This window comes from Micrasema longulum, unplaced genomic scaffold (genome assembly GCF_059751315.1).
Source record: "Micrasema longulum isolate JH-2025_06_02 unplaced genomic scaffold, ASM5975131v1 h1tg001441l, whole genome shotgun sequence".
Lineage (NCBI taxonomy): Eukaryota > Metazoa > Arthropoda > Insecta > Trichoptera > Brachycentridae > Micrasema > Micrasema longulum.
Window position 1 is genome coordinate 191660 of NW_028278627.1, and position 14459 is coordinate 206118.

Genomic DNA, 14459 nt, shown 5'->3' on the forward strand with positions numbered 1-14459 from the left:
CCCAGTGAGGTGTTCATATAGAAAAGAAAAATATGATGTTTTATGTGAAATAAAAAATAAAAATAAATAAATTCATTTTTAAATTTATTATAACAGAGAGGGAAAACTTTGTTGAGAAGGGACTGTGGATGTCTAGGCGGATATTTACATGAAAGAAGAAGTATAAAAATTGGAAAATTGTTTTCAGGCGTCAGGATTTGGTTCAGCCGAATGAATCTTACCGGCATGATAGAGGTTCAGCTCCTTTACTTCACAAGAGTCAACAGATGGAAGAGTTGAGGAAATGTGGATATTTAAACATGGGCAGAATGGTGAATGTTACAGTGTGTAAAGTGGCCATTTAAACCAGGCAATGACAGGTCATAAGCCCTGTAAATGCCCAGACTTCCATATTACCTTCTCAATAATGTTTTCCCTCTCTGTTGCAATAAATTTAAATAAGTTAAAAGTCATTTCAAAACTCCCAGATGATTATGAGTTCACTAAATCATCACCGGCCAAAAGCAGAAACAAAAAAAAGGTCACGCGGCAGAGTCACGAGCCATAAGATGCACCCAAGTACAACCAAACATAATCTGACACATCCCGACAGCAGATTTCGGCTAAGCCAATTTTTGGCCAAAACTCGTTTTATTCAAAAACATTCTAAAATAATAAATGGTATATTTAAATATTCTATAACTCAATAATAAATTAACTAGTAGGTAGTCATGTTATTGTTTATTTTTGCATAAAAATGTCTGCCTTAAAACAGGTTGTACTTAGTTAGGCAGACTAGACATAATCCGGAGAAATCTATTATATATTTGGACTCCTGTATTTAGTAGCCTTACGTGTCATGTACAAGGCTAAGGTACTCGGAAAAAAAAAAAGTTTTTGTTTGTCTTGGAAATGGGATGTTCGATCACTGATTTTGGTTTATTACCTTTATGAGTCCAATCACCATTGTTGCAAAGTTCAAGAACAATGGCGCATGATAACTACTTTTTACTACAGTGTGGATATCTGTTAAGGATATTCCATCTTTCCTGCATTCTGCTTCAAGATTATGGCGTTGCAAACTGAAAAATGGGCACTGAAATAACAGATGTTCTATACTCTGTGAAGAAATATCATCGCATGGACAATAGTCATCATTCCTTAATTTAAACCTATATAGATAACTTCTCATAGCTCCGTGTCCGGTAAAAATTTGAGTCGTTTCGAAAGTACTTTGGTGATGATGACGGAAGTTTGCTGCATCAGCCAGCGTTGGGAAAAACATTTTAGTGATTTTACCTGCAGAAGAAGCGCGGTAATGATCCTCCCAACGCTGCTGCGTATTTTGTTTTATACAGCGTTTGGCAAAGCTAAGGGGAAATTCTGAGAAGAAAGGTGCCGTTCTTTTACAAGTTGCGGATCTTGCTCGTTCATCCGCTCTCTCATTTCCTACGATACCAGCATGTCCTCTTATCCAGCATATTTGAATGTTCATCCCTCTTATTTTTAGATGCTTAATTTTACTCTGAATATCTACAATGAATGGATTTACCGACCGAGTATCTGTTATAGCTTGAACGCCCGAACGACAATCTGATAATATTTTTGCAATAACCCATCTCTCTGGTGGTTTCTTTAATAACCATTCGAGAGCTTCTCGTATTGCGAGTAGTTCAGCCTGGAAAACTGAGCAGAAATTATCTAATTTAAATGTTCTGCCTGGTAATTCTTTATCACTCTCAAAAGGAACGAATGCCGCTCCCACTTTTCCGTCGAGCAGGCTACCATCCGTAAAGATTCTAATTTCGTTGGGAGCATAAGGAGGTATATCTTTGTCAAGTAAAAGAATATTTTCGGGAATCCTTTCGCACGGGTGAGGTAAATCGAAATAGTTTGCAGTTCCTTGATACTTGCGATCATCTGGAATGGAATACAGCTTACCAAATTTCTTAACATTATAAATGTCCTTCCTTTCTTGAATTTTAAGGTCTAACGGTGTAAATCCTGTTAGAGCTTGAGCAGAGATGAGTGAAATGGTTCTGTATCCTCTACAAGATCTTATGGCAAATTGTCTTTGTAAGCTGTCAAGTTTTTTCTTATTGCATTTCTTTTTTACCGCTTCACCCCATAAGCTGGCCGCATATGTAACAAGAGGTTCAATTGCACCATAATATATTTGCTGCATTACCGCAGGAGAGCACCCCCATGTTGGTTTTGCCGCTCTCACAAGCATTCCAGAAAGATTGGCAGCCTTCTTGCAGACGTTATCCACATGTAGTGACCAGTTGAGATGCTTGTCTACAGTTACACCTAATACCCTAATAGAGTCAGCAAGAGCTAGCTTTACACCGTTCATGAATAAATTAGGAAGAGTTTCTTTTCTTTTGGTTACTAACATCGCTTTCGTTTTTTCCTCTGAGAAGTTAAGTTTAACCTTTTTTCCCCAATCAGCTATTGTCGAAAGGGCACAGTTTGTTCTTTCTTCGGCTTCAGACATAAGTTGAGCTCTGACTGTCAGAAAAACATCATCAGCAAACGCTTGTATGTTAATTCCATTTCCAAAATCTATTTGTAAAAGATCATCCAAAATTATATTCCAAAAGCTTGGACCACAAACTGAACCTTGAATACATCCTTGTGAAGTCTTTTTGTGTTTAGTTATATCTGCGTGTGTTATTTTGACCTCTCTGTTTTCAAGATAGTCGATAACTAGTTCCAAAATATTTTTAGGGCAGTTTTTTCGACGTAGTTGACATATTAGGAATGGCCACCAAGCATGATCAAAGGCTCCACGGATGTCCAATGAGACAGCTATGACGATTTGGCGGCTATTTTTTCCTTCATTTATAGAGCTGATGGCTGCATTTAAGGCGTCTTCGGTAGACTTCTGGGGTGTGAAGCCAAATTGTTTTGGGCTTAGCTTTTTATTAAGATGCCAAGAAATTCTTCTATTACTTAAGTATGAATGTTTATTTATTTATTTTATTTTAACACTTTATATGCATATACAGTTTATATACATATAAGGGCGGGCATATTGCTTTAAGGCAATTTCTTCCTACCTACCCAAACCGTTCAGTTTGAGAAAATAACAAGTACATGGACATATTGAATTAATTGACGTAAAAATTAAGAAAATAAAAATACATAAAAAAATGAACACTATACTATGAAGAGTGGAGAGGGGGTGGGAAGGAAAGAAGAAGGATAAAGGAACAACTTAAATATTTAGACAGCGACATTTCAATCTTGACTTAAATGTAAATAAAGAAGGGGCATCTCTAACATTAGTGGGTAGATTATTCCACAATCAAGCAGCTACTACCATAGATACCCATAGAACTGAACTTCCTCATTGATTGAACCTGCATTTTACAGGTCACTCGTGGATCTGAAAATGTCTTCTGAAATCTGGTCTTGTTTCCAGTAGGATATAAAGGAAAAGTCACCTGTTAGGGTTGGTGTTGGCAGGTGACGGAGGTAGAAGAGTCCCGGCTTCCGAGGACAGTCGCTGACCGTGTTGCCCGGCCGGACTGGACCCTAGGGTAGAGCTGGACTCCAGCGAGAGCCGGTTCCCGTTGGCCTGGGAGTAACCTTCCGACGATGGACAGTGACAGGAACCTGATCGTACAATGAATAATATCAATTAAAATTTACGTTGGATCGTGGTCTTGAAATAATGCCGCAGTCTCACGGATCGGAGATGCGAAGTTCGAACCCATTCTACCACTTGCTTTTGATAGTGATTTTTTTTACAAATTGTCAAAAATGCCCCCAAAAATTTTAATAATTCCAAAAAAAAAACCGTTAAAACTCTGACCAATTAAGAAAAAAATTAAGCTTTTTTTTCTTGCAACTGGCGGGAATCGAACTCGCAAAGCTTAAAACAAGAATGATTGTTTAACCAACTGCACCTGTTTATCCATAACAATATAAATAAAGGTTTCAGCTCTTTAACTTTACAAAAATCAACAGATGGATGATTGAAGGAATAGGAATGGAACATATTTATTTATAAACGCCTAGATGGCTCTTAAGCCCATAAAATTAAGAAGTACATAAAGTATTATTAGTAGACACAAAATATAATCACAATTATTTCACTAATATGTTCACTATAAAAAAGAAAAGACAAAAAGTAAAGATGAATAGAAATCGCCACCTAAATCAACCGATGACAGGTCATAAGCCATATAAATGTCTAGACTTCCACAATTGCTCCTTCCGATTACCATTTGTTCCGTCGATGACTCGCGGGTCTGTCTGAGCAGCACTTCTATTCTCACAAAGATGCCAAAAAATGGCACGATTCGTAGATAACCTCGAAAGATGAGTCGTTCTTTCGAGATGGTATTCGTATTCTGCCAGAAAGATGGGAGAAAGTAGTCCCTAGCGATAGACAATACTTTCAATGACATGTTCTTTACTATTTTTTCAGCGAGATCTTATCAGAGTCAACGATATATTTAAAATTAGCGTAGTCTACCAATATAAAATATAAACCCAGGTTTTAGTGTCGCTGTTATGATATTTGCTAATATTTAAATAAATAAATAGTTTACCTGTAATGTCCGAGTTGTCGTCGAGATGTGTGGAGCTGCGATCCATGATGGCTCTAATCTCATCATCGTTGGATATATTTAACATGGAGTCTAGTGACCCACTACTGTGGGATTGTAACGAAACCCTGAAAATATGATATTTTTGTATCGGATGTTAACATAAATTTTGTCTGTTTTTTTCTAAATTTAAAAAAGAGCGCCAAAAGTAAAACAAAATGGAAAAGGTTCATACGTCATTCGAAATGAAATTTTCTGCTCTACAAGACATTGTGTTTACTTATACGTTACATATATCGCTTAATTTGATTTCAAGCTTCAAAATAGAATGTCAACAACTCTTTCTGTTTGCGTTCAATCGAGGGAATATAGCTGCCAATGCTGCTCGCGATATTTACGCAGATTAGGGTGAAGACGCTATTGATTATTAAGTCATTTATTGTAAAATAATGAAGGAGAGTACACTATTGACTGATTTTTCGTGTCCTCTTCATTTGGAAAAAAAAAACGGTTGAACACATGTTCACACCTTAATTTGATTTGTTACAAGGATAATAATAATTACTGATTATACAAATAAAACAGTAATACCCCCTTTTTACGTTTTTCAAGGGAGCAAAAAAAAAAGTGTAAAACTGAGGAAAACGCTAAAGTGAGGAAATGAAAAATGTATGAAAAAAATAGGAATTACATAAAAATAAAATAAATTTGCTTCACTTATTATAGTGTACATATACTTCCAGAAAAGTTGTAAAAAGGTGATAATTGGCGATAGTTAATATTTTTTTGACTATTTATTTTCAATGATTTCACTAACAATATTATGTAATCTGTTTTTTTATTTGATTTAAAAACAGCATATTAAAATTATTTTATGTGTAAATAAAAAATAACGAAAGTAAAATTTTGAATTTGCATAAAATAACGTACAATATTTTTCCCCCTAAATGTTGGAAAATTTTATTTATACGGTATCAATTTTTTTTCTACGGTATCACTAAAACAACTGTCATATAGATCGCTTTTATGACAACTTTTTAAACCACCTTTATTATAACTTTAAATATTTCTATTATTACGTTTTAAACATCGCAATTTAATGATATTAAAACATTATTGTTCCGAAATGTTTGTCAACTGCGTATCATAATTTGTTAAGTCAATATGACGTTTTTTGTTCCAATAAAAACTAAAACTAACCTTAAAGGAAGACACTTAAACAAAATGACACTGCACATGCTTTGAATTTAGATTAAGACGATAATTTATCCTTTATTAGTTGTTTACCTGTTTTTATTCTACATTAGAGTGGCCCACGCAGTGGCGCGTGGACGGCGGCACCATTATTATGACATAATTTTGGCTTTTTTGACACATCAAATGAACTCAGAATTTTTTCAACGTAAAACTGGGGTGATAAAAAATGTAAAAAAACGTTAATTGGGGGGAATATTTGTATGAGAATGTATGAAGAAAAATGGGTCCTGAACATTTCGGTGTGAAAAGCGGAAAAACGCAAAATTGAGGAACGTAGAAACGAGGTTTTACTGTAATAATAATAAATTTGGCTGATTTATTTTTGTGAAAAATCACCTCAAGAGCGCTTTACGCAAATGCCGTGTATTTCGATCATCTATTACATAAAGGTAAGGTGGTCAGTCAGTCTTACGCTTCAGGTGCCGATCCAGAAGAGTAAAATATTACAGTTGAAATAACCCTCGAAAGAAATATTTCACATTCACTCTGTCGGGTATCAAAACTTGGACCTCAAGAATGGTACCACCGCGATGGTAAAGTGAAAAGGAATGATGGCGATGTTAAAATAAAGAGTAATAAATAAATATAATATACCTATCAATTGCAGAGAGTAAGGCGGAATTTTCATTCGGCTTTCTTTTGGGGGGAAGAGGAGGAGCTTTATCTAATATTCTGAAATTGTAAAATTACATACTTATAAAAAAGAATAATATTGTTCTATGGAAAATTATATTTTAAAATGTGATTTATAATTTTTTAAATTATCAACTTAAGTAAAATAATTAAACATTTTTTAAAAATATTTAAAGCATTAACTTTGTAATGATGTAATAACTTATATTTACATGTTTTTTTTTTTTTTGGATAACCAACAAATCTTAAATATAAAACAAAATAAATTTCAAATAAGCCAATTACAGGTTTTCCCAAGTAACAAACATACAGACATCATTGTAAGACATCACTTCCCTTCATGTACACAAGAATGTTTTCTTTTCTTTTACGCAATAAGAAACATTAATATAAATGCACCGATGTCCCGATTGTGTAGTATTGTAAGCTCATAAACATTGCAAACATTTTTGGTGCAAGTCTTTCTAGATTTAAGCAATCACTAAAATAAAACAGAACTTTGATACAAATATCGCCGATTCCCACAAATGTGAAAACTCAATTTATCGATATCCGGCTTTACCTCACAGGTCTCGGTGGCTTGGGAGGCGGTTCCGTGGTAGAGACGCTGTCCAGTATTGATTCCGTGGAGTGAGAACTGCGCACTGCTAGTCCCCCGACAGTTCCCTCTAATATCAGTCTTTCTCTTGGCGTAAGGTTAATATCTGAAACACAAGAGCATAATTTAGAAAAGTCATTATCAATCATAATTCAAAGTTTGTAATGTGCGGCCGAATGTATCGCTGTCTCGGTCTCGCAACATTACTCTTCTAACATTACAGCTGACCGGCTGACTCTACGCTTCTCACCCTCCGCGAAGGCCCGAGGTTAATCATCCCCACTAAAATTTTCATCTAAAAAAAGTCCTCAGAAGGCAGTCATTTATCTCAGCTCCCATACCGTATCCTTATTTGGAACAGTCACGGTACAAGATATTAGCTTTCCAAGCCTGGAGCTCATCTCCTCAGCTCCCGGACCGCTTCCACGCACTTTGGAACAGTCCAGGTACTGACGGACGGCTTTAAGCCAAAAGGTTTCTCCCATGGAGGTTTGCCTTACCAGCAAGCAGCCACTTCCACGCATACTTTGAAACAGCTCATGCATTTGGCCAGCCTTCCTGGGATTTTTCTTGATGCGTCTTCTAGTAATGAGTTGCATAAAACTCACTAAGCTATTAATACGTATGCGTGAGCCAGACGCGTCCTTTCCTAAGATGCTGTGGATGCGGAGCATCCCTTGAAAAACATGTAAAATAATGTTCATTCATTATAACGCCACAAAAATTTCTGAAAAATTATTCTCGTGTGATATTGTGTTTTACGACATTGGACCTTTTAAACCAAAGCCACAGATACGTCCAATTTATTTTTAATGTATTAACAGATGGTGCTGTAGCTATTTCTTGAGGCAGACTATTCTAAGCATCCACAAATCTGCCATTGATAAAATGGCCACAAATCTTTTATCATATTACTTATAACACATACAATAATAACTATATATTATAATTATTCTATCCAATGAAGGTTATGTTTTCTACAAAAAAGCGACATGAATTCAAAAGGTTTACATGGTTTCTTACGTTTTCATGGTTTCTTCGAGTATTAGCTTTCATTTGCAAACGCCGCGGCTTATTACTTCCTTCGGAATTTGGTGCCAGTAAGATCGGGGATAGTAATATAAAACTACAAAGTCATGATAAGCTCTGTAAATGCTTCATTAAGTATCTTAAGTAAAATTTATCTCGAAAGGATAGAGATATCTTAATAATGGCCTGGACAATGCACACGCTAAACGCTATAAAAGAAATACCCGGTAATGAATTCCTCTGACTCTCCGTAGTGACAGCGGGCCGGACTTGGAGCTTCATGTTCTTTGGTTCTGCGCTGGTTCCATTAGTCCTGGCCTGACACACGTTTACATCCATCTTCTCAAAAGCTATTTCCGCTAACTCCTAAAATTAAAATATAAAAGTTGTATAATGCATAAGGACTCGCATTTTATTTATTTACACTCAAAGGGCTTTTACGTATACAGAGGTTATAAACCTCAATACTCAAGTTGAGAGTTGAAAAACCCGCTCTAGAGGCTTTTACATCTTATGAGAAATCAACTGAATATTCATTTTGGTATTTCAAAACAATGGAGCGGGTTTTGCTACTCATCATCATTATCAAACCCTTGTCCGCACATGATTGTGCATAGGGCACTGCATTGTTAAATAACATGCACTACGATGAGGACTTTTCTTTACTCAATTTCCTTTTTTAGAATTTTTACTCGAGAGCAGCATCTAGTCAAAAACACTCGCCCGGACAGAACTGTAATCTCAATCCATGCGGACATCACATTTAATTTTTGAATTCTAACCGGGAATCGAATCCGGAACCTTCTGTGGGTGAGTCAGAAGTGCACTAACCACTAAATCACGGAGGCTGCTAAAACTGGATTCTTTACAACACAGATTTTGATCCTTCACGGCACAGATTTTCTTAATCGTTACCTCGACTGCAAGCTGCACTTCCTCGGTGACGTTCTCAACGTTGCTGGGGTGAAGCGCCGCGCAGCCCTCCCCTCCCAGCATGCCCTCGTCACACAGGCGGATGAGCCGCGCCAGCGCTAGGCACAGGCGCGCCAGGGCAGAGCCCAGCGTTGCTGAGGGGTACGCCACAAGTGGCGACACATACGGCCGGATGGCTGGAGACATAAAAGCTCTTATGTAAATATAAAAAGTAAGATTTGTTACATTAAGAAAAAGACGAGTGAGTTCTAACACAGATATTATTTAAAAACAATAAGTATGTATATAATGAATACTGCTTAATAGTATGTTCTTCATAATTTATAAGAATAAAAATTTGATTTAGGTCTATTATAGTTAAATACAACTTCACTAATTAAAAAAATAAGAGAGACATATTGTCACAATTCGTGATTCAATAAGAGTGACGCGTGAAATTGTCTCTCTCGCTCCTAAATATGTCTGTAGTATAAAGAATGAGACGTAAAGAGTGTGTGAGACAATCGAATATTCGGTTCACTTTTACATCATACACCGCGACATGCGACACATAGGTAAACTTTTTATTGCATTAGTGATTTCTGATAAAATGCTTTTTCTGTTCCTAATAAGCATAAATTATTTAGTAAAAAAATATTTTAACTGTAACAGAGGAATACCGAAAATCTTTACCCAGAAATTATTATAACAATGACTTTTTAACTTTTTATCCCGTCCAAAAAGTAGAAGCTTTCCAAAATAGGCCTCAGTTTCAGCTACGAGTTTCTCATTTGAATGAAATTGCTTGCCGGTGAGCCGTCTCTTCAGGTTTGGAAACCGGTAGAAGTTGGTAAGGGCCAGGTCTGGCAAATACGGCGGCTGAGGAACCTGTTCAAACCTGATTTTGTACAATTTTGCTTGTGCAATTAACGATGAACTAGCCGGCGCATTGGCTTGATAGAGAATTTTTTTCTTCTTCAATGCAGCTGTTTTTCTGCAATTTTAATTTCCAAATGATCCAATAATAATGAATAATATGCACCGGTTATGGATTTACCTTTTTCACGATAGTCAATGAATATTGCTATTGCTAAAATACGGAGGCCATGATCTTCCCCATCCGTTGTTGCGTTTTTGAACGCACTTTCACCCGGAGAAACCCATTGTTTTGACTGTTGCATGGACTCTGGTGTGTAGAAATGTATCCACGTTTCATCCATGGTTATGAATCGGCGCAAAAACTCCGTTGTGTTTCGCGTAAACATTGCCAAATTCTGCTGGAAAGTCGTAACACGAATTCGTTTTTGGTCCACTGATAGCAAACCCGGCACCCATCGTGCGCAGAGCTTCTTCATACCCAAAATTTCACGTATGATATTGAACACACTGCCATAGGACATCTTTGTGGTCTCAGCTGGCTCCCTTAATTTCACTTTGGGGTCGTTCAACATAATATCATGGATTTTTTCCACGTTTTATGGTGTATTGACGTCTTTTGGGGGTCCAGATCGTTCAGCGTCATCGGTGCTTGCCGGATAAAAATACTTATCTAGCTGGTCTCCGTTATAGTGTAAATAATAATGTTTAATCAGAACACGAAATTCAGATTATAATATTTTTTAAAAAACACGGAGGTTGGTTTCTTCTCACTGCTGTAACTTGACGGACGTCTAATGAAGGATGAAGCTTTTTATGATTGGTTCACATTGTGCATACTAACGCCATCTCTTAGGATTATTCCAAACTTTTTGATCCACCTAGTATAAATATGAACGAATGCTAACCTGTGTGGATATTGGTAATCGTGTCCAGCACAATAGTCCCGTTTCCAGGCAACATCTCCAGCTTCTTCTTGGATATGACATCGCCAAAGTGTTTCAAGTCACAGCGCACCTGTAAAGAATAAAAACATGAAAATTGTAAAAAAATCTCTCCACAAACTCAAAGTCTAATAGTCCTGTGTGGGCAACTGATCATTGGCGCAGCCGGTGTACGCTTAATATCCCACAAGTCCGATCATCGGCCTCGAAATTTCATAAGAGTTTTTATGTTGAATAATTTTTAACTTCTTTAGGCGCACTGTAAATTGTCGTTGCGCCTACAAAAACTGACAAACATATAGCGTATATTCTCTTCAATATGGGATAATTGGATGGGGATGTGCAAATGAATCACTGATCAAGCAAATAATAATTGCACAAAAAGCTTTAATAAATTATCTTAAGAGTCCCAATCAGAACTAGCTCGTGAGATTTGAAAATCTATAAAACAACTTTATGTAAAAGCTTTGTTACTATACGCACGTAAACATTATTCTCTACCTTCCGTTACAAATACAAGAGTTACTAGATACTCCACCCTGGTGCTGCAAAAAAATAAATACAAACTTCGGTCAAAGGGGATTGACCTACTACTCAGTTAAAGTGTACAATCTACTTCCATTATCCATAAGGACAATTAGTAAGTTCTCACAATATAAAATTGCTATTAAGAAATGGATAGTGGATCAAGTTAGTTACCTGGCGGATTTCTTGATACCTAAAATTGTATTGTGTGAAGTTAGCTCTAATGTGCGGAATATACATTGTACCTAGTGACCGCCTAGCGGGTGTTTTAGAAACTAAAATCGTAATGTATGAAGTAAGTTTTAGGGTGTTGTTAGCTAGGAATGTACTGCACGAAGTTTTAGCGAGGTGTTAATCATGGTAATCAGTAATACCACCTTAACATCTAGGTACCATTTAAAAAAAAAAAAAAAGAATTTCATCATAAAATCTTATGTTCGTGTTTTTGGTATTACATGACAATATTACTAATAATTTTAATGTATTTCAATTCAACTGATTTTTCAACATTTCGGTGTAAGTATACAAGTCGTAATTTACGAAGTATCTACAAAATTAGCCGTCGAATTGCTTTCTCCAATACTATTCATCATAATATTATTGTTATTTATTATCACACAAAACAAAATTAAAAGGTTGGTATTGTGAATTCACACGGTGGGGCTATCTTCATATGCCACACTGCGTAAAGACTACAATTGTGTGAGTGTGCCAGATAACACACTATGTTAAAAGTGTCAAAACACATTTGTGGTGTCCACACAGTAAAAAGTGTGCATGTTGCTCACTTCGACACACTGTAGTACTACAATCATAAGCTACACACGGTGTGGTCTCATCGCTAGCAACAGTGTTTGATGGTTTTCCGATGCCGCTGGACAAGAATCAGGACTTTTGCAATCAGCCTTGCTCGCCTGCAAATATTTGCATATTTATTACCGTCCATCGCCTTTCATATCAGTACAAACATTTTGAGACATTTTCTTGCACGAATCCCACTACACCTTCAAGGTTACAATTCATATCTGCTGAATTGCAAATTTTACAGGAAATTACTGTTTTATGCTTTGCCGATCTGATTTTTATTATTTTTAATTATTTTTTATAAGAGAATATCTCGTATTTGAGAAGCAAAAATGACTCGTCAGCCTAGTAAAAATGTGAGGCTACTGAATATCTGTTACAAAATAAAATAAGCTTAGCGGGTCAGTGTTCCGCGTCTCCGGTGAATTTTGTGATAAATGCATCGACAGGAGACAACACTCACCGATGAAGTGAGCTGATCCAACAGGAGACGAAACACTGTAACTCGAGGTTTGTTAGTGTTAATCGCATATTGGTCTCTTGTGGGATTATTCTGGGCAAATTGTCCGCCAAAGTAATAAAATTGAAATTTTCGTACCTGACGAACCAGCACCTCCAATTCTTTGGCAGGGTTAGCCTCCGGATCATCAACCTTTTGCTGACCTCTTATTTTTGGACTGAGTGGAGAATGTGACCTGGAAATAAAAGTTAACCATTTCAGCGGGGGTGTTCATTCAAATATACTCTAATTTTATGATTTTTTTACTCTTCTACCAACCAAAATTCAAAACCAGCGAGTTTCTTTTTCAATTACAGGAACCCCTTAAGTACGTCTTTATTTTTTGTATACGTCGGTAATCAGCATTATGAACACAGAAAAGTTAGTTTTTAACCTTGGCTTCTGGCTGGTTTGTTTGTTTTGGAGCGATTTTCTGACGTCCTTGTAAATTATATGTAAGGCAAGTTTTAAACATATTTCAGTAAAATTAATTAAATTTGATTGTAAATAAACATGTATTAGCACACATTTAAAATGATTCTTTTAACTTACTCTCCAAAATTAATTTCAATGTCCCATTTCACGTGACAAGAAATAAATATTTATTCAATCTGCTAGTCTGTAGCACTAACTATGCACAACATTCTTTCCCCTATCGTTCTTGTTCAAACTAAATTGATTTATTTTCATGTATTGATATATTTACCATGAACTGTAATTTATTTAAAAACAAATTAAGACTCATTCTATCTGGCTGCGATATGCTCCCACTTGCTTTTTAATGATGCCCACGTTTACACACACCTGAACATTGACTGTCACACAAATACACCATTTTAAATAAATATATATATTTATATATTGTATACGCACGCACACTTTTTAAAATATAACATAAATTAATACTTATGATTTTTATTTAGAAACTTCGCTGGTCAATTTATTTAATCATTGTTGACTGTATGTTTCTATAAAATAAATAAATTCGTGTGAATAAATTCAGTCGATTATCTGTGTTGGGACCCATTATTTACGAAAATTAATGTTAAATAATTTGTAAAGTAAAAAAAAATATTAAAACATCAAAAAATTTCAAACCAGTCTAAAAATTTTTTTAATTGCTTTTCATGAGATATTATTTTTTTATTTAATAAAATGGACTTTGGTATGTATTTACAACTGGTATTTATATCCCATACTAATAAATACGCCTTTTTTGAGCTGGGCCGCGATTATGAACGGCTATCTTCATCGGTATATACTGAGACGGTATTTATTTTTTTTAACGCCTTTTAGGCTTTTACGTGTTTTTACATACAAATATACAAATAAAGACAGACATGTATTTTACAAAGAAGTAGCAAAAAATATATAAATGATTTTTAGAAGACAAAGAAAAATTTCAAAAATATCATCTTTACATATTAGTATAGAAGTGGAAAGAACAGAAGTGCATTTTTAAATTCGAAGACAGAAATGCATTTTAGACAAAAAAAGGAGCAAAAGATAAAAATGAATTAAGAAGAGAAAGAAAAATAAAAATGAAATTTAAAAAAATAAAAAATCATTACATATTAGTAGAAAATATATGAGGATACATAATAATACATGCATATATTGTAGTGGAGAACAGGAGTACATTTTTGCGTATAGGTTGTATTAAAATAATCTTAAAATTAGAAAAATACTTATTTAGAATACATATACTAGTCAATAAACAGTAAGCAATTGAAATCAACAAAATGTTTATATTTGTAAGAAAATTCAAAGTGTCTTCGTCAGCAACCGGTAATTGAACATGTTTAGAAAAAAAAATACATATTCTATATTTCACACAGAAAACT

The 14459-nt window shown here is 35.3% G+C and overlaps 1 protein-coding gene across 1 annotated transcript in view; it reads right to left on the reverse strand.

The window, feature by feature from the left end:
* Positions 1 to 14459, reverse strand: part of LOC148275370 (guanine nucleotide-releasing factor 2-like) — a 217967-nt gene that overhangs the window by 36979 nt on the left and 166529 nt on the right. Inside the window, exons 4-11 of the mRNA XM_088235791.1 lie at positions 12715 to 12811; positions 10752 to 10860; positions 8971 to 9164; positions 8280 to 8421; positions 6991 to 7132; positions 6390 to 6467; positions 4542 to 4666; positions 3429 to 3600 (exon numbers count right to left, since the gene is read on the reverse strand). Coding sequence (XP_088091917.1) covers positions 3429 to 3600; positions 4542 to 4666; positions 6390 to 6467; positions 6991 to 7132; positions 8280 to 8421; positions 8971 to 9164; positions 10752 to 10860; positions 12715 to 12811 — 1059 coding nt within the window. The remainder of the gene's footprint in view (positions 1 to 3428; positions 3601 to 4541; positions 4667 to 6389; positions 6468 to 6990; positions 7133 to 8279; positions 8422 to 8970; positions 9165 to 10751; positions 10861 to 12714; positions 12812 to 14459) is intronic.